Source organism: Theropithecus gelada, chromosome 19, assembly GCF_003255815.1.
Source record: "Theropithecus gelada isolate Dixy chromosome 19, Tgel_1.0, whole genome shotgun sequence".
Classification (NCBI taxonomy): domain Eukaryota; kingdom Metazoa; phylum Chordata; class Mammalia; order Primates; family Cercopithecidae; genus Theropithecus; species Theropithecus gelada.
In genome coordinates, this window is record NC_037687.1 from 39,414,839 (window position 1) to 39,437,800 (window position 22,962).

General features: G+C 53.4%; 2 protein-coding genes across 4 annotated transcripts in view; both read right to left on the bottom strand.

Moving 5' to 3' along the window:
• Nucleotides 1-2,682, bottom strand: part of LTBP4 (latent transforming growth factor beta binding protein 4) — a 33,482-nt gene extending 30,800 nt beyond the window's left edge. Inside the window, exons 1-3 of one of the 2 annotated variants that reach the window (XM_025369339.1) lie at nucleotides 2,537-2,682; nucleotides 655-713; nucleotides 354-489 (exon numbers count right to left, since the gene is read on the bottom strand). In XM_025369339.1, the coding sequence (XP_025225124.1) occupies nucleotides 354-489; nucleotides 655-713; nucleotides 2,537-2,682 (341 nt within the window). Of the gene's footprint in view, nucleotides 1-353; nucleotides 509-654; nucleotides 714-2,536 lie in introns of those variants that run through there. The other variant, XM_025369341.1, reaches the window with a different exon arrangement.
• Nucleotides 2,683-9,459: 6,777 nt separating this feature from the next.
• Nucleotides 9,460-22,823, bottom strand: SHKBP1 (SH3KBP1 binding protein 1). Of its 2 annotated transcripts, XM_025369343.1 has the most exons (18): nucleotides 22,695-22,823; nucleotides 22,401-22,454; nucleotides 22,244-22,289; nucleotides 22,056-22,129; nucleotides 21,492-21,550; nucleotides 21,174-21,254; nucleotides 19,259-19,420; nucleotides 19,088-19,178; nucleotides 18,808-18,998; nucleotides 17,350-17,465; nucleotides 16,332-16,419; nucleotides 16,100-16,216; nucleotides 12,848-13,018; nucleotides 11,963-12,118; nucleotides 11,564-11,660; nucleotides 10,434-10,612; nucleotides 10,004-10,127; nucleotides 9,460-9,881 (listed from the first exon to the last, which is right to left on the bottom strand). In XM_025369343.1, the coding sequence occupies exons 1-18, from the start codon at nucleotides 22,778-22,780 to the stop codon at nucleotides 9,650-9,652; spliced, it is 2,124 nt and encodes a 707-aa protein (XP_025225128.1). In that variant the 5' UTR covers nucleotides 22,781-22,823; the 3' UTR covers nucleotides 9,460-9,649. The 2 variants fall into 2 exon arrangements, with proteins under 2 accessions (XP_025225128.1, XP_025225127.1); XM_025369342.1 differs by having other exon boundaries at nucleotides 22,056-22,454; nucleotides 22,695-22,796.
• Between the last annotated feature and the right edge of the window lie 139 nt (nucleotides 22,824-22,962).

Here is a 22,962-nt window from a genome sequence, read left to right on the forward strand (position 1 = left end):
CAAAGACCCTGAGAAAAAGAGAGATGATGGGGGTGGGGGGAGAGAAAGAGAGAAGTGGGAGAGAGACTTAGACATAGAGACAGGCAGTGAGACACAGGGAGAAAGAGAGGAAAAGAGACAGGTAACTAGAAAGAAACAGAAAGAGACAGAAATAATGCAGAGATGGAAAGAGCCTGAGATAGGCAGGGAAGGGATGAAATAGAAACAGACAGACAGGCTGATAGCAAAAGAAAGAGCCGGGGAAGGAGGGGGGAGAGAGAGGGAGGGAGTGGGGGAGGGAGGGGGAGAGGAAACGGGGGCAAAGCTGGGAGTTCCTGAGGGAGGATTTGGTAGGGGAGGGACTGCCCACTCACGTCAGTGGCTGCCAGTTCAGGGACACCTGTCTCTTCCTCACGCTGGGGCTGGGACTGGGCACTGCAGGCACTGGGTTCAGGCACCGCTGGGGGCCTGCACACTTTTTGGGCTGGCAGTTTTGGACCCTGCAGGAGGCTTCGGAGACAGCCAGGGACTAAGTGGGGAAGGAGGGGACCAAGTACTTCTCTACCAAATGCATCCAGCTCTCCCACTGGGATGAGGGACGGGATGGGGAGCTCCCTGGCCCTCTCCTCCTACTCCCTTTTGCCCCCTACTCATACTCCATCTTCCAGAACCCACCTCGGATGCAGCGGCTCCTCCTAGACGTCTGGCCTGGGCAGCAGCGACAAGCAGCAACGCTATAAATAGTGGGGTGGAAGTCACTCAAGCCCTTAGCACCCCAGAACTCTGCAAAGGAGGGCAATCGGGGGAGGGGAAACCAAGACGAATCCTGAGGGGGCTTGAAACAGGTATATGACTAACTTGAGGTTCTTCTCCCCATGCCTCAGTTTCTCCATCTGTACAATGGGAGGCAAATTGGCTTAGACTTCGGGCTGAAGGGCACAGAAACCGTACTGTTGTCTTATGAAGAGGTTTTGGCAGTAAGGTTTTATTTAAAAAAAAAACACGTTATTTTAAAGCCTTTTAAAAGTGACTTAAAAACAAAAACAAAAAAGACTCGATTTCTAAGCATTTCTAAGCCGGGACTGTCTGGGAATCTAGAACCCCGCCCTCCCGCACATCCCGGTCCGGGACTCAGACGCCATCCTGAGCCTGGCCGACAGGTGGCGCCATTTTCAAAGGCCTCGGCAGCTGGGGAGGGAAGGCTCTTCCCTCTGACTGTGGGTCCAGCAGGGTGCTGAGGTGGAGGGGATACAGGAGTCACAGTCCAGGACCGAGAATCCCAGAGCCTGAATTCTAGCCCCTTCTTGCCCTTCCACGATGGGTGTCCAGAAGCCAGCGTTTCTTGGTCTTTGGGCCTCAGTTTCCCGCCTGACCAGGAGAAAAGTGCCGTTCTTGGAGACATCTCCGAGCCCGGAGGGTCTCAGTGGCGGAGCTTCCAGCTCCGGTTCAAGTGCGTCGCAATGAAGGGGCCCCCCAGACAAGTCCATTATCCCCAGCCTAAGGGGGGGCTAGAGACTAGGGCGCACGCCCAGACCCCAAGAGGAGAGCAGTGGGGGGCTGCAGAGAAGGGGGCATCTAGCGCTTGGGCCCCTCTCAGGTGGGTGGGGCCGAGTGGAGGATGAGGCCATCTGGTGGGGAGCCTCGGGGATCCCCGATCCTGCCGTCATCCCTCCCGCCTTTTCTCCAGGTTAACCCCTTCCCGGCCCCGCCCCCGCCGCGGCTCGGGTTACTAAACGCATTCGCAGAGACCCAGGCGGGAGCGGAGCCCGGGGCCTTTGTAACGGAGCGCTGGGCCGCCAGGCGAGGAGGGTGGGTGGGGGTGCTGGGCAGACGGCTTCCTTCAGTTCCGTCACCCGCAGACAGGAAGGGCGCCTATAGCCCCCAGATCTATAGGGAATCCTGGATCTCTCGCGGTGAAATCACTGGAGCCTCATTCAATCCCGGAGTCTTCTAATTCTAGGAAACTTGAGCATCCCCAACCGTTCTGAAGCCTGAGGACTCCTCCACCCCACCCAACTCCCCACAAGCCCCTCCGCCATCAACCCAAGAGTCTACGTCTTCCTGACCAGTTCGAAAAACCCTAAGGTCCCTTTTCATGAACACAGAGCCCCCAAATCCTAGAAAACCAGGACAACTCAACGGCCTCATAAAGTCCCTCCAGAATCCCCCAACACTTTTCCTCCTGTGCGCCCACAAACTTGGGGAGCTCCATCCTAGCTCGAAGACCCCACACGTCTCTATCATTCTAGGAGAGCTCAGCCCCCCAACCCCCCGCCTTAATAAACTAGAGATCTTTCCTGGAAAAAAACCCCGGGATTCTCTGGAGACAGCCTTCTCCACCACAATAAAGGGGACCCTTTCCCCTAAAAATCTCAGTACTCCCCGAATCTAACCTCTACAAATTGGGGGCGCCTAATAAATCCAAGAGCCCTCCTTGTATCTCCGAATCGAACAGTGGGTTCGACTTCCCTTAAATCCGAAAGCCCTGGTCCCCGTGGACCACCAGACTTAATGGGTGGAAGGGGCACAAGGAAGCAGGGGCCGCAGCGGGGCTTACCTGGCCGGGCGGCTGGGGACCCCTGCGACCTCGACGACCTGGCTGAGGCTGGGGCTGGGGCTGGCGGCGGAGGCGGCGGCTGCGAAGAGCGGCAGCAGCAGCACCAGCAGGAGGGGGCGGCGGCCGCTGGTGCCAGGCCTCCGCATCGTGTCGGGCGCCGAGTCCCGCTCCGGGCGGGCTGTCTGTCCAGCGAGTCCGGCTCGCCGCGGCCCCGCCCCTGTCCCCGCCCCCACCCCCGCCCGAGGCCGACTCACTTTCTCCACCGTCCAGCCAAGGGCTGTGAACTTCCCGCCAATCACAGCCGTGCGCCGCCAGCGCTCGCCGCGCGGCCAATCAGGAGGCAGCAGGGACAGGTGCCGGACGCGGGGCGCGGGGGACCTCGAGTTCCCCATGCGGTGGGGGGAAATTAAGACTCGGATACTGGCTCCGTGAACCTTCTCATGGAGCAGAGGTCCCAGGCGTAGGGGTGCTTACGGGGAGGGATACGGGGCAGGGGTTGAGGGCAGGATCCCCTAAGCTGGACTCCACCTGGCAGGCCTCAGCCCTCTGCTCCCAGTTCTGGGAAAATCGGGTCACAATTTAGCTCCCTCGTTGGCGTGGAAGCTGGAAGACCCCCCCACGCGTACCCCTTTCCACGCGAGAGACAGGATTCTGCAAATGGAGCACCAACCCCGCACTAGGTCCTAGCTCCTGCCCCTCTGAGGGTCCCAAGTTCACAATGGATCTTCTCAAAGAATTGATCCCTTCTCAAGGCCCTAGGCTTCAGGGGTTCCAGGCTCGCCATCTGCAAAAGCTTGCTCCCCGAAGCTCTGTCCGTCAGTGAACCCAGCCAGGCTCTGCCCCTGACCCACACACTCTGCTCCCTCCTGCACACCATTTATCACCACCCCCCGAGGGTATCAGACCACCTTCTTTACCTGAGTCTTTTAATGCTCCCAAGAGCAGCCTCCCACCACCCAGAATTGCAGACTTTCTCCTTAGAGAGTTCCCAGTTCCGGCTAGGCGCCCCGGCGCAGGCCTGTAATCCCAGCACTTTGGGAGGCCGAGGTGAGTGGATCGCTTGAGTCCAAGAGTTTGAGGCGAGCCTGGGCAACATAATACAACATCCCCATCTATATTAAAAATCCAAAAATTAGCCGGGTATGGTGGCATGCGCCAGTAGTCCCAGCTACTCGGGAGGGTGAGGTGGGAGGATCGGTTGAGCCTGGAAAGTGGAGGCTGCAGTGAGCTGAGATGGCACCACTGCACTGCACTCCAGCCTGGACGATAGAGTGGGACCCTGTCTCAATAATAAATAAATACATAAACTTATATAAAAGAGAGTTCCGATCCCCTCCTTGCCTAAGAGTCTCCACCACTAGGAGCTGCAAGCCACAGGGGACCTTAAACCACGTCCACACCGGGGTTCCAGGCTTCAAGCCTTGAAGCTCAGAGTCTCAAGCCCAGCTTGAGACTGAATGCTCTTGGGAGCATTCAATGACTCAGGCAAGGAAGGGGGTCTGATAGCCTCTGGGGGTGGCTATAAGTGGGGTGCAGGAGGGGGCAGAGCCAGGAGTCCCCTGGGAGCAGAGTCTGTGGGTCATGGGCAGAGCCTGGCTGGGTTCACTGAGGGACAGAGCTTTGGGGAGCAAGCTTTTGCAGATGGTGAGCCTGGAACCCCTGAAGCCTAGGGCCTTGAGAAAGGATCAATTCTTTGAGATCATTATAAATTCCAGGCTCCACCCTATATTCTCTGAAATACAAGCCCCTTCTCTCCCAAAGGCACCACCCTCAGAGCTTCACTCTGCCTCTAGTCACCTCTTTTTCCACTGAGTTTCAGGCCACACCCTTTCCCACAGAAAATTGGCACGTGACCACATGTAGGATCCCAAGCCCACCCCTTTCATGTTTGCCTCGCTTTGGGATTCCAGGCCCCATATCGCACAGCAGTTGGATTCTTAAGGTTTCCAGTTCTGTAGCGCTAGCCCCGCCCCCACCTCGTGGATCACAGGCTCCACCCACACAGGGTACTAGGCCACACGCCCGTGACCACAGAGCCCACCCCAGACCAAGAATGGCAACTGATCTAGCTGCACCCCCCATCCTGCACTCCTGCTCCTTCTTCCAATCGAGGAGGGTGTGCAGGACTGACGGGGAAGCCCTTCACCCCCCTTACAGCGAGACACACAGGCTGACTCACATGGCTATACACCGTTACTGCCACCTACAGCAATCCATGTCTCCATCCTACACTGACACCCAGAAATCTGGGTCCAGCACCGTCCAGGGACACACAGTCCCTGAGGCAGTGACGACGGCACTCACACTCCATTCACAGCCATTCCTGGGCTGTCCCAGAGCCCAGCTCTGCCCAATGACTGTACTCCATGACCCTGTTTTTGTATAACCCCCAAGACCCCTTCTCATATGACCCTGCAGGACAGCGTATCCCTGCCCGCTTCCCCCCTCACCGCCTCCTACCCTGTGGCTGGAGCATTTGCTGGGGGCGCTGCTGAAATTTCTCCTTCTGTCCGGGATCCAGCGCATCTTCAATGCTTGTTGCTAGGCAACAGCCTCTGGCTCACCACTGCAACTTCCGGCGTTAGCCTGCCCTCCCCCTAGAATTTGGAGTCCCCAGCTCCCAATCCCCCCTATCAGTGTCACTATCTCCCAGGGTCGTGTCTATGTCACCCCTTGGATCCTAACTCATCTCAACCCTTCAGAATCCCTCAGAGTTCTAGTCCCCCCTCATTCCAGAATCTTCCACCCCTCCCTTCATGCCCTCTCACGCACAGCCTGGGCAACACACAGAGTTAATACTATACTAGGATAATACTATCTCTAGCATTTAAAAAAACCCAGCTCTTCAGTGTTCTACATTTGCTGACATCCCAAATTCTCTCCTCTCTGTTTCTCTCTCTCTCTCTCTTTCTCTCTCTCTCACATTTCTAGAATGAGGCCGGACACGGTGGCTTATGCCTGTAATCCCAGCACTTTGGGAGGCCGAGGCGGGTGGGAAGATCACTTGAGGTCAGGAGTTTGAGGCCAGCCTGGCCAACACAGTGAAACCCTATTTCTACTAAGAATACAAAAATTATCCAGGCATGGTGGCGCACACCTGTAATCCCAGCTACTCAGGAGGCTAAGGTGGGAGGATCACTTGAACCTGGGAGGCGGAGTTTGCAGTGAGCTGAGATCACACCACTGCATGCCAACCTGGGCGACAGAGAGAGACCTTGTCTCAAAAAAAAAAAGAAATAAAGAAAATAATAAAAATTTTAAAATAAAATAAAATAAAAATAAAATGATCAGCATTCCAGAAACACAAGTGTTCTGGATTCTCTGGCCTGGAAAAAAAAATGACCCTAATATTCTAGATCTGTAAGCATTACAAAACACCACCATATTCTAGATTTCCTGACCTTCCAGTCCCTCCCCCCCACATACTAGATTTCCTAATATGCCAGTATCCCCCAATATTCTGAATATCCTGGCATGTAAAAAATTTTCTAGAGTCTGAGGCTGGGCCTGGTAGCTCACACCTGCAATCCCAGCACTTTGGGAGGCTAAGGAGGGAGAATGGCTTGAGCCCAGGAGTTTGAGACCAGCCTGGGCAACACAGTGAGGCAATGTCGCTACAAAAAAAATAAATAAATAAAAATTAGCTGGCTGTGGTGGCACACACCTGTAGTCCCAGATACTCAGGAGGCTGAGGCAGGAGGATCGCTTGAACCCAGAAGGCTGAGGCTGCAGTGAGCCATGATTGCACTGCTGCACTCTAGCCTGGGCAACAGAGCAAGACACTGTCTCAAAAAGAAACAAACAAAAACAAAATTAGGGTTTGAGATGCACAGCTATTTCAGAACACCCCGGTTTCAGAAGCACTCACCTTTGAAGTCTCTCATTTGTGTTCTAGATTCTCTGATAATCCGGAATCTCCTGCATTATGGATTTCTTGGAATGCAAACAAACCTTCCAGTGCTCTGGAAGGGCGGATAGTCCAGGATCTCTTCCATTCTCTAGATTTCCTAGTAATCCAGATTCCTTTCTGTATCTTATAATTCTCAGCATTCCAGACATCCTGGCATGCAAGATATTCCTACTGGTGGAGATTCACAGGTGTGAACTCCCCTTGACACTCCCCTATTCTAGAATCAGTGATTTTCCAGGTCCTTTTTGTCAGAAACTTCTACATTCTGGATTCTCTGATAAGCAGGGGAGAACTCTAATATTGTTAATCCATGAGCACTCCAGAATATCCTTGTGTCCAAGATGTCCTAACGTTCTAGACCCCTCTCTACTATGTTTCAGAAGCTCTGGCATTCCAGAAACTATGGAATTCTAGAATTAGCATATTCTAGAATTCTCTACTCCTCGTCTGTCCCCACTTTCTGTCCCTTTTTTATTGGCACAAGGAAAAAAGATGCAGAAAACCCCCTCGAGGAAGTGCCACAGAACAAGCCTTATTTGGTGAAAAAAAATCCCAAGGCCAACCGGGCAAAGTGGCTCACGCCTGTAATCCCAGCACTCTGGAGGCCAAGGCAGGTGGATCATCTGAGGTCAGGAGTTGGAGACCAGCCTGGCCAACATGGCAAAACCCTGCCTCTACTAAAAATACAAAAATTAGGCCGGGCACGGTGGCTCAAGCCTGTAATCCCAGCACTTTGGGAGGCCGAGACGGGCGAATCACGAGGTCAGGAGATCGAGACCATCCTGGCTAACACAGTGAAACCCCGTCTCTACTAAAAATACAAAAACTTAGCCGGGCGAGGTGGCAGGTGCCTGTAGTCCCAGCTACTCGGGAGGCTGAGGCAGGAGAATGGCGTGAACCCGGGAGGTGGAGCTTGCAGTGAGCTGAGATCCGGCCACTGCACTCCAGCCTGGGTGACAGAGCGAGACTCCGTCTCAAAAAAAAAAAAAAACAAAAATTAGCTGGGCATAGTGGCGGGTGCCTGTAATCCCAGCTGCTTGGAAGGCTGAGGCATGAGAATCACTTGAACCTGGGAGGTGCAGGTTGCAGTGAGCCTAGATCACGCCATTGCGCTCCAGCCTGGGCAACAGAACAAGACTCTGTCTCTAAATAAACAAATAAATACTAGCCAGGAATGGTGGCAGGTGCCTATAATCGCAGCTACTCAGGAGGCTGAGGTAAGAGAATCACTTGAACCTGGGAGGCAGTGGTTGCAATGAGCCGAGATTGTGCCACTGCACTCCAGCCTGGGCGACAAGAGCAAGACTCTCAAAAAAAAAAAAAATAAATCCCAAGGATGTCAAGGCTTAGGTTAGCTGAACCTATCCCATACACCCTCTCCAGAAGAGGTAAGAAACAGCACAACCAGGGATGCTGGTGGGGATTTTTGCAGTGTTGAGGTTTGAGGTACAAATGTTAAGGATGCAGTAACCAATCCATTTACATCTGTGTTTATGCCTCCTGCAGCCACCCGTCCCTGCTTGATCCTCTGTCCAGGAACTCCTCCTCCACTCTACCCACTTGGGGTTGACCTCACCTCCAGGCTTGTGAGGACACATGATCCAGGCTGGAATAATGGAAGGCCTTCATCACACTGGCCACAGTAATTGGTTCAGGGATGGCCACCTGACTTAATTCAAGCCCATGAGAATCAGTCCTGTGATTTTTGCTGTTGCTAGGGAGAAGACAGTTGCTAAGGAGCTGCTTAGAGTCACCTTGCCACAGAGAGAAAACCTGACTGAGGATGCATTCCAGAGGTAAGTGAAGTTAGGAGATAAAAAGATATTCTGGGCCGGACACAGTGGCTCTCACCTGTAATCCCAGCACTTTGGGAGGCTGAGGTGGGCGGATCACCTGAGGTCAGGAGTTTGAGACCAGCCTGGCCAACATGGTAAAACCCTGTGTCTACTAAAAATACAAAAATTAGGCCGGGCGCGGTGGCTCAAGCCTGTAATCCCAGCACTTTGGGAGGCCGAGACGGGCGGATCACGAGGTTAGGAGATCGAGACCATCCTGGCTAACACGGTGAAACCCCGTCTCTACTAAAACAAAATACAAAAAACTAGCCGGGCGAGGTGGCGGGCGCCTGTAGTCCCAGCTACTCGGGAGGCTGAGGCAGGAGAATGGCGTAAACCCGGGAGGGGGAGCTTGCAGTGAGCTGAGATCCGGCCACTATGCTCCAGCCTGGGGGACAGAGCGAGACTCTGTCTCAATAAAAAAAAAAAAAAAAAAATTAGGTGGGCATGGTGGTGCGCAACTGTAATCCCAGCTACTCCGGAGGCTGATGCAGGATTGCTTGAACCTGGGAGGTGGAGATTGCAGTGAGCTGAGATTGTACCACTGCACTCCAGCCTGGATGATAGAGTGAGACTCTGTCTCAAAAAGAAAGAAAGAAAGAAAGAAAGGGGGGGGGGGGGAGAAAGAGACAGAGAGAGAGAGAGAGAGAAAGAAGGAAAGAGAAAAAAAGAAAAAAAAGAAATTCTGGATTAGTATTTGAACCCCTGGATCCAGCCATGCCTGAAGGCAAAGTAAAAGTCAACACATTCCTCCCCTGTAACACCTCTTTTGGTTTGGTTTTGTTTTTTGAGACAGGATCTCACTCTGTCACTCAGGCTGGAGTGCAGTGGTGTGATCATGGCTCACTGTAGCCTTGGCCTCCTAGGCTCAAGCAATCCTCCCACCTCAGCCTCCCAAGAAGCTGGGACCACAGGCATGCATCACCATGCCTGCTTAATTTTTTAATTTTTTTGTAGAGATGGGGTTTTGTTATGCTGCCCAGGCTAGTCTGAAACTCCTGAGCACAAGCAAACTGGCCTCCCAAAGTGCCGGGATTATAGGTGTGAGCCACTGTGCCTGGCCTTCCTTTGCTTAAACGAGAGGTAGATGTTCCTGATTTTGCATTATCAGGTTTGGTCCCACATCTCCCCCACCCCTTTCCTGGGGTGTCCCAAACCTGCTAAGAATAAGCAAGATGTTGGCAGTGAGGACTTTATTGGGGAGGGTGACTTTGGCTTCCAGAAAACAGGGAAGGTGGGGACCTAGTAACAATGACCATTTATTCCAAGGAGGCCCTGGCCCTGAACCCAGGGTTCCCATAGGAATCAGGGAGGCACCTGAGTCCCCCAGGACCAGGGCATCCCAAGGCATCATGGCAGCTGCGTTGTTCAAAAGGAAGTTTCATTGAGCTTCATCTTGGGAGGTGTGAGGGGAGTGCCGAGACTGGTGGAGGGCCAAGGGGCTGGTGTGGGTGGCCGTCGGAGGTCTGGCCCACTCCGCACCAGTTCCTGGCAGCGTTCCACAAAGCTGCCCCCACCACGGCGCCGGGCCTCAGCCTGTGGGGGGCTTGGACTCCCACGGTGGCCAGACAAGGAGGTGTTGCTGGAGGCTGAGTGGAGGCTGAGGAAGTAAGGACAGTAAGTGCACGTCATCAGAGGGCAGCTGAGCCACTCTGCCCCTGGAGCCACCACACTCTCCCCTCTCCCTCCATTGCACAGAAGGGGAAGTGGAGTTGTAGCTACCTGGTGAGGGAGATGCGGGGTGAGGGGCTGGGCAGAGAGCCCCGCGAGGGAGCCGAGGGAGCCGGTGGGGCCAGCTCGCAGTGTTCCAGCTGTTCCATCAGTTCTTGCTCCGTCAGGCCACCTGCTGGGGGGCACGGAAGCAGGGTCAGGGGGCAAGACAGGGGTCATAGGGCAAGGGCCTGGGTTGCATTGCAGTGCAAGCACCCAGAGAAGGACAGGAGAGAGGAGGCAGAGATCAATGCGCGGGGGCCAGAGGCTGAGACAGGGGTTGAAAAACAAGGGCAGGAAGGGATGGGGAGCAGAGAGGGGGTCAAAGGAAAAGAGGTCAGAGGGCAAGGGCCTGGGAGAGAGATCAAGAAGTTGGCTGTGGAGAGTGGTTCTGGGTGAGGCTGTGGGGCTTGGGATGGGATTGGGGTGGGACAGGGAGTACCAGGGGCCTGGCCGAGGCCGTCCATGGCGGTGGTTAGGTCCCACATGGCCAAGCTGCCGTTGGCCTGGCCGGTGAGCAGGTAGCGCCGGGGCCGAGAGCCGAGCCGCCGGGAGCCCTCACACTCCAGCACTGTGAAGGCCGTAGTGGGTGAGCCATCCACGGAGCGCACGGAGCACACCCTGGGGGGGGCAGTGGGGAAGGCAGTCACCCTCGCTTTCTCACCCTTCCCAGTCCCAGTCCCCACCACCGTGGCTGCAGTTCCTGCCTCCCCAGGGACCACCCCAGTCTTTATCCATCCCTAGCCCACTTTTCTCTCGAGTTCCAGTCCCAAGGGTCCAGCAGCTCTTGCACACCCCAGCCCCAAACGCCCAGGGAGTCTCCCAGAGACTCCTGCTCTTCCCTGCTCCCACTGCCACAGAAAGCCCAAGGCCTGTCCCAGCTGCTCCCTCACCTCCTATCAGCCTCCTGGCCTCCTCCCTGGGCTCCTGGCCTCCCACCAAGCCTCCTTTCATTGCCCGTGCAGTGGCCACAGTTCCCCGCACAGGACAAAGCTTCAGCCCTTCTACAGCCTGACAAGGCCCGCCTGCATCTGCACCCCAGCCTCACCTCCTGTGCTCCAGCCCAGGAGCCCATGTATCCTTCCTGTGTGACCCTATTTGGTCCTTCTCAGCCTCTGCACATACGGTTCCCTCAGCCTGAGGCCCCCTTCCCCTCCCTTCTTTCTTCTGCTCCTTCCTACTTGTCCTCTAGGTCTCTGCTCAGAGTCCCTTCATCCAGAACAGCCTCTGAGGCCCCTTTCCCAGCTGAAGCCAGGCTCCTACAGCTCCCTGGGTCTCCTCTATTCCACCCCAACCCCTCTGCCTGTGCCCCCATCCCACCCTGACCCCTCCCCCTGTGCCTCCAACCAACTTGGCCCTGCCTGCACTGGGCTGGCACTGTGCCAGGTCACTCCCACCCACACCCATCACACCTTTGATACCTCCCGCCCTAAACCCACCAGGCCTGTCCTCCCTCCCAGCCTTTGATCTTTCAATGCTCCTTGGCTGTGACCCCTTTCTGGCCTCAGTGACCTGGCTGGCATCTTGCCTTCTCCCCTGACCTCCCTCCCTGTTGGACAGGACTGTCCTCACCGCTGCCCAGTAGATGAGAGACGCACGAAGAGCTGGCTGGCGCTGGGCACCACCTTCTGGATGAACACTTGCTGGTCATCCCGTTCGCCGTAGGGGCCTGGGCCAGGCAGGGGCAGGGGTCAGGGCCAGCTGGGGTCCCCTCAGCCTCAGACTTCCTTCCCCACTGATGAAACCCACCACCCCAAGACCCGGGTCCCATTCCCAGGCTGTTGGAGTTGGGCAGAGCCAGAGAGGGCTGGGGGGTTGCAGCAGTCAGTGGAGCTCAGGTGCCTCAAGGATCAGGACACCCCAATCATTGTAGGCTCCTGGGTCAGGTGGCCACAAGTGGGAATTAGTGGAGGTCAACAGGGGTCAGGTAAGGGGGTCAGTGGAGTGGGAGGGCCAGGAGCCAGTAGGCACCAATGTCATTGCCAGCACTGCAGCCGCCATGCCCATCCGCCGACTCCAGCGCCAGGATCTTGAAGGAAGCGAGTGGGGTAGAGCCGGGCTGGGTGGAAATCATGCCGCGGAAGCGAGTCACAGACCATGTCCGCACGTGGTTGTTGTCGGCACAGACTGAGGGGGCACAGGGAGAGCAGGAGATCAGGCCTGCTGTACGCATCAATGCTGCCTGCCCCTCCAGAGCCCCAGGACAGCTCTGTTTCAGGAGGGTCAGCCCTTGCTGAGTTCTTCCCTTTCAGAGAATCCTTTCCTCCCCAGAATTCCAAATGCTAAAAACCCTGTTGCCTCTGCCTCCAAAACTGTTCCAGAGCCTGATGTCACCTTGCCCTGTCCTCTGCCCCACGCTGGTCCTGGTCCATTTTGTCACCTGCCTGGACCATATCAGTACCCCCCTCCCAGAGGTCCCTGCTCCTGTCCTATCCACCCGCCTTGGCCTCCCAAAGTGCTGGGATTATAAGTGTGAGCTACCGCACCTGGCCATTGATGTCCATTTCTATATATTTATTGTCTGCCATCCCTGCTACAATGTCAGCTCCATGAGGGCAGGAACTTGGCCTGTCTTGTTCATCACTGTATCCCCTATGCCTGGCACACGGTGGGTGCCCCATAAATCCTTGCTGAATTGATGGATTCCCGAACACACACAGATTGACTCCTCCCCAGACCGATCCCCTTATGGTAGTCTCTCACTTCTGCAATTACAGTCCCATCCCAGGTCAATCCTCTCCACCAGAGCTCTCTTCCTACACAATGTCCCTCCCCAGTGGAAATTCTAATCCTTCTGCCTCCACACTCCCATCTGAGCTGTCTCTCCCAGCACTAGAGCACCCCACAGAGGCTCACCTGAGATGAGGTGCTTCTCCGACAGCATGATCTTGGTGACAGGGCTGCGGTGCACAGTGAAGGTCTGGAAGAGCTGAGGCCCCGAGCCCACAGTCTCTGGGTGCTGCACGATGACCCGCACGCCCCCTGAGCTGGTGCCATAGGCGATCTCGATCCAGTTCCCACTGTCACCTGGTGAGGGGCCAAGGATGAAGAGAGGGCCTGGGCCACAGAAACAGAAACCAGGGCAGAGAGAAAGAAACAGGCACAGAACAGAGACACAGTCAGAAAGCAAGGAGAGGCTGGGCGCAGTGGCTCATGCCTGTAATCCCATCACTTTGGGAAGCTGAGGCGGGTGGATCACCTGAGGTCAGGAGTTCAAGACCAGCCTGGCCAACGTGCTGAAACCCCGTCTCTACTAAAAATACAAAAATTAGCTGGGCGTGGTGGTGCACACCTTAATCCCAGCTACTCAGGAGGCTGAGGCATGAGAACTGCTTGAACCCAGAAGGCAGAGGTTGCAATGAGCCAAGACCACGCCACTGCACTCCAGCCCGGATGACAGAATGAGACTCTGTCTCAAAAAAGAAAAAGAAAGACAGAGAGAGAGAGAGAAAGAAGAAAGAGACACAGAACAGAGACACAGAAAGCAAGGAGAGAGGGAAGGACACAAAAAGATGGTGATGAGATGTGGGAAATGCAGGAACAGGGAGACAAAGGCACAGGTCAGAGGAGGAGAGGCCCAGAGACAGAAATTATAACAGTGAAACAGCAAATAAGAGAGGAAAGAGAAAGAAAAACAGAGAACAGAGGCCGAGGCAGGAAGATTGCCTGAGGCCAGGCGTTTGAGGCCAGCCTGGGCAACATAGTGAGATCCTCATCTCTACAAAAGATTTTTAAAAAACTATTTGGGTGTGATGGTATGCACCTATGATCCCAGCTACTCAAGATGCTGAAGTAGGAGGATCACTTGAACCCAGGGGGTGAGGCTGCAGTGAGCTATGATTGCGCCACTCTACTCCAGCCTAGGTGAAGAAGCAAGACTCTGTCTCAAAAAATAAACAAAAATGACATAATAGTGGCATGTGGTGGGAAGGGAGATGAGGAGGAAATGAATAAGTAAGTGAAATAAGAGGCTGGGTTCAGTGGTCCACGCCTGCAATTCCAGCACTTTGGGAGACGAAGGCAGGAGTATCCCAGGAGTTCAAGACCAGTTCGGCCAATATGGCAAAACCCCCCCTTTACTAAAAATGCAAAAATTAGCCGGGTATGGTGGCAGGCACCCGTGATCCCAGCTACTTGGGAGGCTGAGGCAGGAGAATTGCTTGAACCCAGGAGGCAGAGGTTGTAGTGAGCTGAGATTGCGCCATTGCACTCCAGTCTGGGTTGAATGACAGAGCAATACTCTGTCTAAGGAAAAAAAAAAGATAAGAAAAGGGCCTTACAAGGAAGAAAAGTGATAATCTGCCATGAAGTTAGGCGTATTATTAACTTATTTTTGCTTTAAAAAAAAAAAAGAAGAAGAAGCAGCAGCAGCAGCAGCAGCTATGGCCAGGCACAGTGACTCAAGTCTGTATTTCCAGCACTTTGGAGGCCAAAGTGTCAGGATCACTTGAGCCCAGGAGTTGAAGACTAGCCTGGGCAACATGACAAAACCCTGTCTCTACAAAAGAATACAAAAATTAGACAGGTGTGGTGATGCAAGCTTGTGGTTCTGCTGTTCAGGAGGTTGAGGTGGGAGGATCACTTGAGCTCGAATGGCAGAGGTTGCAGAGAACTAAGATCATGCCACTGCACTCTAGCCTGGGCAACAGAGCAGGACCCTCTCTCTATTTTTTTTAAAAAAGAATAATCCCTACCTCACATAATACATAAAATGTAATTTCTGATAGAACAGACTTCCACGTAAAAACTAAAACTGTAAATCTTCCAGAAGAAACTCAGGAGAAGATCTGTGTAACCTAGAATAGGTAAAGATATCTTAACACCCAGAAAATGCTAACCATTAAAAAATTATGCTAAGTGAAAAATGCAGACACAAAAGGCCACATAATGTATGATCCCATTTACATGAATTGTCCAGAACAGGCAAATCCATAGGTATAGGAAGCATATTGAGCCTGGCCAACAGGGCGTAACCCAGTCTCTACTAAAAGTAGAAAAATTAGCTGGGCATGGTGATGCACGTCTGTAATCATCCCCTACTCGGGAGGCTGAGGCAGGAGAACTGCTTGAACCCAAGAGGCAGAAGTTGCAGTGAGCTGAGATCACGCCACTGCACTCCAGCCTGGGCAGCAGGCTCACTACAGTCTCTGCCATGCCTGGCTAATTTTTGTAGTTTTAGTAGAGATGGGATTTCACCATGTTGGCCAAGCTGGTCTCAAACTCCTGACCTCAGATCCGCCCGCCTCAGCCCCCCAAAGTGCTGGGATTACAGGTGTGAGCCACCATGCCCAGCCAGATTCAACTCTCATCCAGTCATTCAACAAATATTTACTAAGCATCCCTGTATAAGCACTGTTCTAGGTGCTAGATCGTGACCAGCCTCTCCACCAGGGGCAGAGTGGACCATTAGGAGTTAATCTTTGTGTTTCTTTCCCATCTTTGTGATTAAGGCATGATGTTCACATGTTCATAAAACAACACAGATGCATGTTTTACAGCAGATGAAGCTGAGTTCTCTTACTTGAGACAGTTTTTTGTTTTGTTTTCTTGACATCAAATGCAGAATGGGTTAATTTTTGAGACGTAATTCTCATACCATAAAATTTGCCATTTTAACGTGCACAATTTAGCGGATTTCGGTATATTCACAAGACTGTACAACTATCACCATGAACCAATTCCACAGTATTTTCATCACCCCCGTAATAAACCCCCTGATCTTTAGCAGCAGCTCCACATTTCTCACTTCTGATACCCTCTAGAAATCACTAATATGCTTTCTTTTTTTGTTTTAGCCAGGCCTGATGGTGTGCACCTGTAATCCTAGCTACTCAGGAGGCTGAGGCAGGAGAATCGCTTGAACTCAGGAGCTGGAGGTTGCAGTGAGCCAAGATTGCACCACTGCACTCCAGCCTGGGCAACAGAACGAGACTCTGTCTCAAAAAAACAAAACAAAACAAAAAAAAAAAAAAAGAGAGAGAGAGAGAGTTGAATCTGCCACCCCTCGATAACCCCCCCTGGGTCATGCTACACAAGTTGGGGGATAGCTGCAAGCTGGGGCTGGGGCTGGCTGGTGACAGCAGCAGGGGAAGGTGGGTCATAGCTTACTGGTCTTGGGGGTGAGGTAGACACTGAGGGCGGTGACCCCATCCTCTGCTGGGTCCCGATAGAGCTCGCTGACAAGGAGGTCATTGTCTTTCATGCGCAAGGGGAACTTCTGCACATCTGCGGTGGGCAGGGAGGGTGCAGCGGGTTTGTTCCAGGTGCCCCAGCCTCTCTCCCTCCCTTCCCCTCTCCCAGGGGAGGCTCTCGGGCACCCAGGACACAGGCTGCTGCTCACCCACGTAGTAGATGGAGCCGTTGTTGCAGCCCAGGAGGAGGAAGGAGCCTGCTGCATCATAACTGGTGATGGGCTGCACCTCCTGGACCTGGGGGTGGGGCAGGACAGGCTGCAGCCGGGAGCCCTTCCACTCCTTTGCTTCCGTGGTGACCCCTCACAGAGGATGGGCCCTCTCCTCCACCTCCAGAACCCACCCACTGCTCCCCAGCCCCATCCACCCCAGGCCTACCTTTGTCCCTGTCTTGTTCCCTCCCTTCCTCCCTTTGATGCATCTCTCTCTGACTCTTGGCCTCTCCTGGACTCTGTACTTTTTAAAGTTTTAATTTTTTAAATTTCTGTATAGAGAGTCTTATCATGTTGCCCAGGCTGGTGTCAAACTCCTGGGCTCAAGCCATCCTCCTGCCTCGGCCTCCCAAAGTACTGAGATTACGGGCGGGAGTCACCGCACCCGGCCTCCACTCTACTTCTGACATGACTCTAATTCATCCCCCTTTATCTCTCTGTGTTCCCCCATCTGCCACAGTGGTTCAGTCTGGTTTGACTCTGTCTACCCTTCTCTGTCACCTCTTTCTGATTTTCTATTTCTTATTTCTATTTGCCTGCTTTTCTCCCTTTCTATCTCTTTCTCTGCCTCTGTCTGTCTTTCTCCCAAAGCCATCCTCCCACCTCGGCCTCCCAAAGTGCTGGGATTACAGGTGTGAGCCACCGAGCCAAGCCAGTTCTTGTCTCCTACAGCATCTCCCCTAACCTGTTCTCTCACCCAATCTCAGAGAATTCTCCCTCCTCCTTTTCAAACACATTCATGCTTCATGTGGGCTCTGCAGCCCTTCCTCCAGGAAGACTTCCCTGATGCTCCTTAGGCCTTCATCACAGACATCCCCAGGCTCTGGCCAGCTGCTGGTTCTCTGGCTTCCTCCAGGTTTAGGGGATGGGGGTGGGGGCAGACGTGAACCCCTCCCTGGGTCTGTATGGTCTGGAAAACTGGGAAGGGGTCAGCCAGGCTGGCCAGAACTCTGACCTGCCAGTGCTTGGTGACGGCATTCCACACCCCGATGCGCCCCGTGTGGCTTGTAGCAATGAGCTGGTTCCCGACGAAGAACAAGGCCTCCACAGGCACCCCCAGATGGAAGACCCCTGCAGTGGGCAAAAAGGGCTTGGCTGGAACCCTGCCTCATGGAGGAGGAGAGGCGGCACCACAGAATCCTTGAAGATTAGAAGATTCCATCAGGGGCCGGGCACGGTGGCTCACACCTGTAATCCCAACACTTTGAGAGACTGAGGTGGGCAGATCACTTGAGGCCAGGAGTTCAAGACCAGCCTGGCCAACATGGTGAAACTCCATCTCTACTAAAAATATAAAAATTAGCTGAGTGTGGTAGCGCACACTTGGGAGGTTGAGGGAAGAGAATTGCTTGAATTCAGGAGGCAGAGGTTGCAGTGAGCCGAGATTGTGAGCTGTACTCCAATCTGGACAACAGACAGAGACTCCATTTCAAAAAAAAAGTGAAGATTCCAGCAGGAATTAGAGAGGATGAAATGGGCCAGAAGATTTCTGATGGGGTATGGGATTCTAAAGGGTTCTGGAATTCTAACAGCATTGAGCTTTGCAACAAGGCAAAAAAACCTCCAGTGGTGGCAGGGTATTCTTACGAGGGCTGAGATTTATTTGGGGACAGATTAAAAAGTCCAAGATTTGTTGTTGAGGCTTTGAGACAGGGTCTTGCTCTGTTGTCCAGGCTGGAGTGCAGTGGTGCAATCATGGCTTACGTAGCTCACGGCAGCCTCAAACTCCTGGCCTCAAGCAATCCTCCTGCCACGGCCTCCCAAAGTGCTGGAACTACAGGTGTAAGTTACTGTGTCCAGCCATAAGTCAGAGATTTCTTTCTTTTTTTTTTTTTTGAGATGGTGTCTCATTCTGTCACTCAGGCTGGAATGCAGTGGTGTGATCTCAGCTCACTGCAACATCTGCCTCCTAGGTTCCAGTGATTCTCCTGCCTCAACCTCCTGAGTAGCTGGGATTACAGACACGTGCCACCACGTCCAGCTAATTTTTTGTATTTTTTAAGTAAAGACAGGATTTCACCATGTTGGCCAGGGGGGTCTCGAACTCCTGACCTCAAGTGATCTGCCCGCCTCAGCCTCCCAAAGTGCTGGGATGACAAGCGTGAGCCACTGCGCCAGGCCAAGTCAGAGATTTCCAATGGCCACACAGAATGGCGCATTCTAACAAAACCAAGAGATCTAACAGGGCAGGGAATTCTGATGGAGGGAGAATTGTATGTGGGTGGATTTTTCTAGGAAGCCAAGGAATTCTAACAGGATATAGAATTCTGAAGGGCTGGAGCATTCTAATGACACAAAGAGATCTAATAGGGCAGAGAATTCTTATGGGTTTGAGAATTTTATGGGGTGGGTTATTTTAACAGGCCGTAGAATTTAAAGGACAGAGGGTTCTGGAAAAGGCTTGGGGTCATACCTATCTCGGAGCCACTGCCTTCCGCCTGCAGAGCCCATAGCAGGATCTCACTGCCGGTAGCCGCTGCCACCATCTTGTCATGTTCACCCAAAGCCCCACCAGGCACCCGGGCTGTGAGTGCCAGTCGTTCAATCGGCCAGTCCAGGCGGGGGCTGGAAAACACCAGCTGCCAGCCAGAGGCCTCCTTCAACCTGTAGGATTGAGGGGACATCACCAGCCCTCACCGCATGCCCTTCCCATCAACAGGGCTGGGACTTCTGGCCACTCCCTCCCCAAGCACCTGTAGCAGACTAGAAACTGGGTATAGGCCACAGCGATCCAGTTATGGTGTCCACACACCAGGCGCACCATCCCCGGCTCCTCGGGTTGTCCTTGAGGGGAAGAGTAGGGATCAGAAGAGGGTCACAGGGGCCCCACAGCTCCCCCAACCTTCCACGAGATAGAAACGTACCTGAGGGTGAGGGAGGGGCTTTCTCATCCAGCATTCGGCCCAGCAGCCCTGCATTGCCAAGGTTGGGGGGCATCGTGTTGCTCCGTCGGACAGGGGCTGGCCGTCCTCCTAGCTGCTGAGGCCCCACTAGGCTGTGCCGGTTCCGCCGCTTCACTGGGAACACTAGAGTGAGAATAAGAGGTAGAGTAACAGTCATTGTAATCGTGGCTGTCACACAGCAAGCACTTAATATGACAGTGATTGATTTCCCCACGTGTGGGACATAGTCTCCGGGTGAAGATTTTAGGTGGTGCAGTGACATGGCATGAAATTACGCTGAACCACATAGCAAGTTACTCCCCTTTCAGTTCCCTTGAGCCCAGCACAGAGGAAGACTGAGTTTGCTGCTGCTGTTATATTAATGAATCTGCAGTATTACCTAATTTTCCTTTTTTTTTTGAGTTGGAGTTTCGCTCTTGTCACAAGATTGCAATGGCGCAATCTTGGCTTGCTGCAACCTCCGCCTCCCGGGTTCAAGTAATTCTCCTGCCTCAGCCTCCCAAGTAGCTGGGACTACAAGTACCCGCCACGACACATGGCTAATCTTTTGTATTTTTGCCAGAGACAGGGTTTCACCATGTTGGCCAGGCTGGTCTTGAACTCCTGACCTCAGGTGATCCACCCACCTCGGCCTCCCAAAGTGCTGGGATTACAGGCGTGAGTCGCCATGCCCAGCCCTAATTTTCACTTTTAATAAAGGGAAGACTGCACCTTTCACAAGCAATAGCATCTAGCCAGAGTTGGTTTTCGTTTTGTTTTGTTTTGAGACAGCATCTCACTCTGTCGCCCAGGCTGGGGTGTAATGCATGATCATAGCTCACTGCAGCCTTGACCTTCTGGGTTCAAGTGATTCTCCCACCCCAGCCTCCCGAGTAGGTGGGACCACAGGTGCACACCACCACACCTGGCTAATTTTTTTTATTTTTAGTAGAGACGAGGTCTTGCTATGTCACCTGGGCTGGTCTCAAACTCCAGGTCTCAAGTGATCCACCTGTCTCGGCCTCCAAACTGCTAGGATTACAGGTGTGAGCCATGGCTCCAGGCCAGAGTTTAATAACACTGCTCTGTTTGGGTTTTATTTTCATGTTTACTTTGTATTTATAATATAAAGCTTGCATTTAAGATGATTTTTTTTTTAATTAGCCGGGCGTGGTGGGAAGTGCCTATAGTCTCAGCTATTCGGTGGCAGAGCTGAGGTGGGAGGAAGGCTTGAACCTGAGAGGCAGAGGTTGCAGTGAGCCAAGACTGCACTCCAGCCTGGGCGACAAAGCCAGACCCTGTCTCATAAAATTAAAAAATAAATAAATAAACAAATAAAATGATTGTTTTTTGGAAAACAGGATAAAACTCAGTTGGAAAAATACTACTACAGGTCTTTATATCTGGCAAATTTCATGAAGGTAGCAGGTACTGATTGCAGTTAGGGAAATAAAGCTGTAGATGAAATTTCCCTACTCTGTTCTTTCTACCAATCAGAAAAGCCTAGTTCCAATAACCACTGGGGCATACCTTCAATGGTCAGTGGGCTGGCTATCATGGGCATTACTGTCAATAACTTCCTATAAATATTTCTCCCCTCCATGCAAAGAATCCAAGGTCTTCCAAAGCCCCCCCTACAAAGAAACCAAACCTGGACTACAACTCCCATGGGGCTCCAGGGCATCCTTCTGAGCCTCAAGGGCTAGCTGACCCATTGCCTCATGGGAAATGCTGTTTCCGACTTCCTTTCCAAGTATCAGCCCAAGCACTTGATAGGTAACTATACCCCCCATTGCATCTCAGGGCTCACTAGCACAGGCACCAAGAGCTGCAGCCTTATGGGAAATGTAGTCTTTAGCCCACCTCCACGCCCCTCCATTCCACTGGGAGTGCCCACCTGGTGGGGGCAGGTAACCATTGAAGAGGACGTTTCCGCAAGAAGATCGATCCAGCTCTTCTCGAAGCTGAAGGCGACGAACTGCAACAGGAGGACTTAAAGGCTGGGACTTAGGGAGATGCTGAGGCCACCCCATTTCTTTCTACACAGAGTACCAGTACTCCTCCCAGTACCAATACAGACCCAGCCAGGGCTATAACCAGTCCTCCCACCTCTACCCCAGCCCTCTTTCAGGAGAGAAGGGGAAGAGGGGCAGGCAGCATCACTACAGAGTTGGTTTTCTATACAATGAGGATAATAGTTGGGGCTCCCACTTACCTAGAGGAGTGAGCCCATAGAACTGGGCTTCGTGGAGGAGGCTGGAACCGTGGACACCCCTGGGGAGTAGAATTGACTAGAGGTCAGGGTCTAGGTGTGGGGGTGAGCAGAGAATTCTGAGAGGGCAATTTTCAAAACTGCATAGAGAATGTCAAGGGGTAGGAAGTTTTGATGGAATCAAGATTCTAAGGAGTGATGATATGGGTGGAAGGAATGTGTGTGTGTTTGTGTGTGTGTGTGTGTGTGTGTAGGGAGAAATCGAAGGACATATAATTTTAAAATGATCAAGGTTCTCATGAAGTTTTGCTTGTTTGCTTTTTTAAAGATGGGGTCTCGCTATGTTGCCCAGGTTGGTCTCCAAATCCTGGGCTCAACTGATCTTCCCACCTCAGCCTCCCAAAGTGTTGGGATGACAGGCGTGAGCAACCCTGGCGCGCCTGGCCTTTGATCAAGGTTCCGAATGAGAATTCTAATAGAATGGAGCTCATGTGGACATCCAGAGGTGAAAGAACTTCTCAGGGGGTGAAGACAGTGAGGGACTCCCTCCCCTTTTTCCACGCCAACCTGGGGTCCAACTCTTTGGTGCGCAGGAAGTTGAGGATGGGGGCGAAGACTGTAGGGTCCCTGTCGATGAAGATCTGCGGGAAAGTGGGGCAGAGGATGGATGGGGTAAAAGGGAGGACTGAGTGGGGTCCTGCCCCTCTTCCTACCAACCCCTCCCACCATCCCATTTCAGCTGTTTTCCGACTCACTGCTCCGGTCTCATCTTTCAGCGTCGAGATGCGTCCGCTCAGAAGACTGCAGGGAAGGGACAATAAGCGGGCGTCACGGGCCGGGGGAGTGTTCATTAGGTCTCCCACGCCCTCTCCATCCCTCCTACCCTCTCCCCAAACTCGCTCTCCCGATCACCTGGAGAAGAAAGAGTCTGGGATCCAGGTGAGAGTCTGGCGAGAGGTACTGAATCTGGGCGGGGAAGGTAAACGGACGCAAGAGATGAAGAGGAGCGGGTGAGGAATGCGGCCCCCTCCCGCAGGATCCAGGATTCCCTCCCTTCCCCCCTCCCCCGGCGTTTTTCCAGGCTCTCGCGCCTCCAACGGAGGGCGGAGCAACCCTTGATGGACAGGGATTCCCCCAAGAGAGGCGGATACTCCCACCCCGCTTCCCGCCCCCAAGGATGGGACCTCAGGAGTCTCCCACACTCACCTCTTGCCTCCTACATTCAGATGAATGACTTCCCCGGGAGGCCCCCGACTCGGTAGCCCCTCGGCTGCAGTAGCCGCTGCTGCCATGGCCCCCAGGCGAGCCGGCTGGCCCTCACCCACTTCCGGGTGTGCATCCGACCCCGCCTCCATCGGCTGCTCATTGGGCCAGAGACTCCAGGGGTCACTAGCGATTGGACAGAGCGCCTGCCCATCGCGGTTAACTTTTCCGCCTCCTTAAAGGGGTCCGCCTTTCCTGAACTGGACGGGGC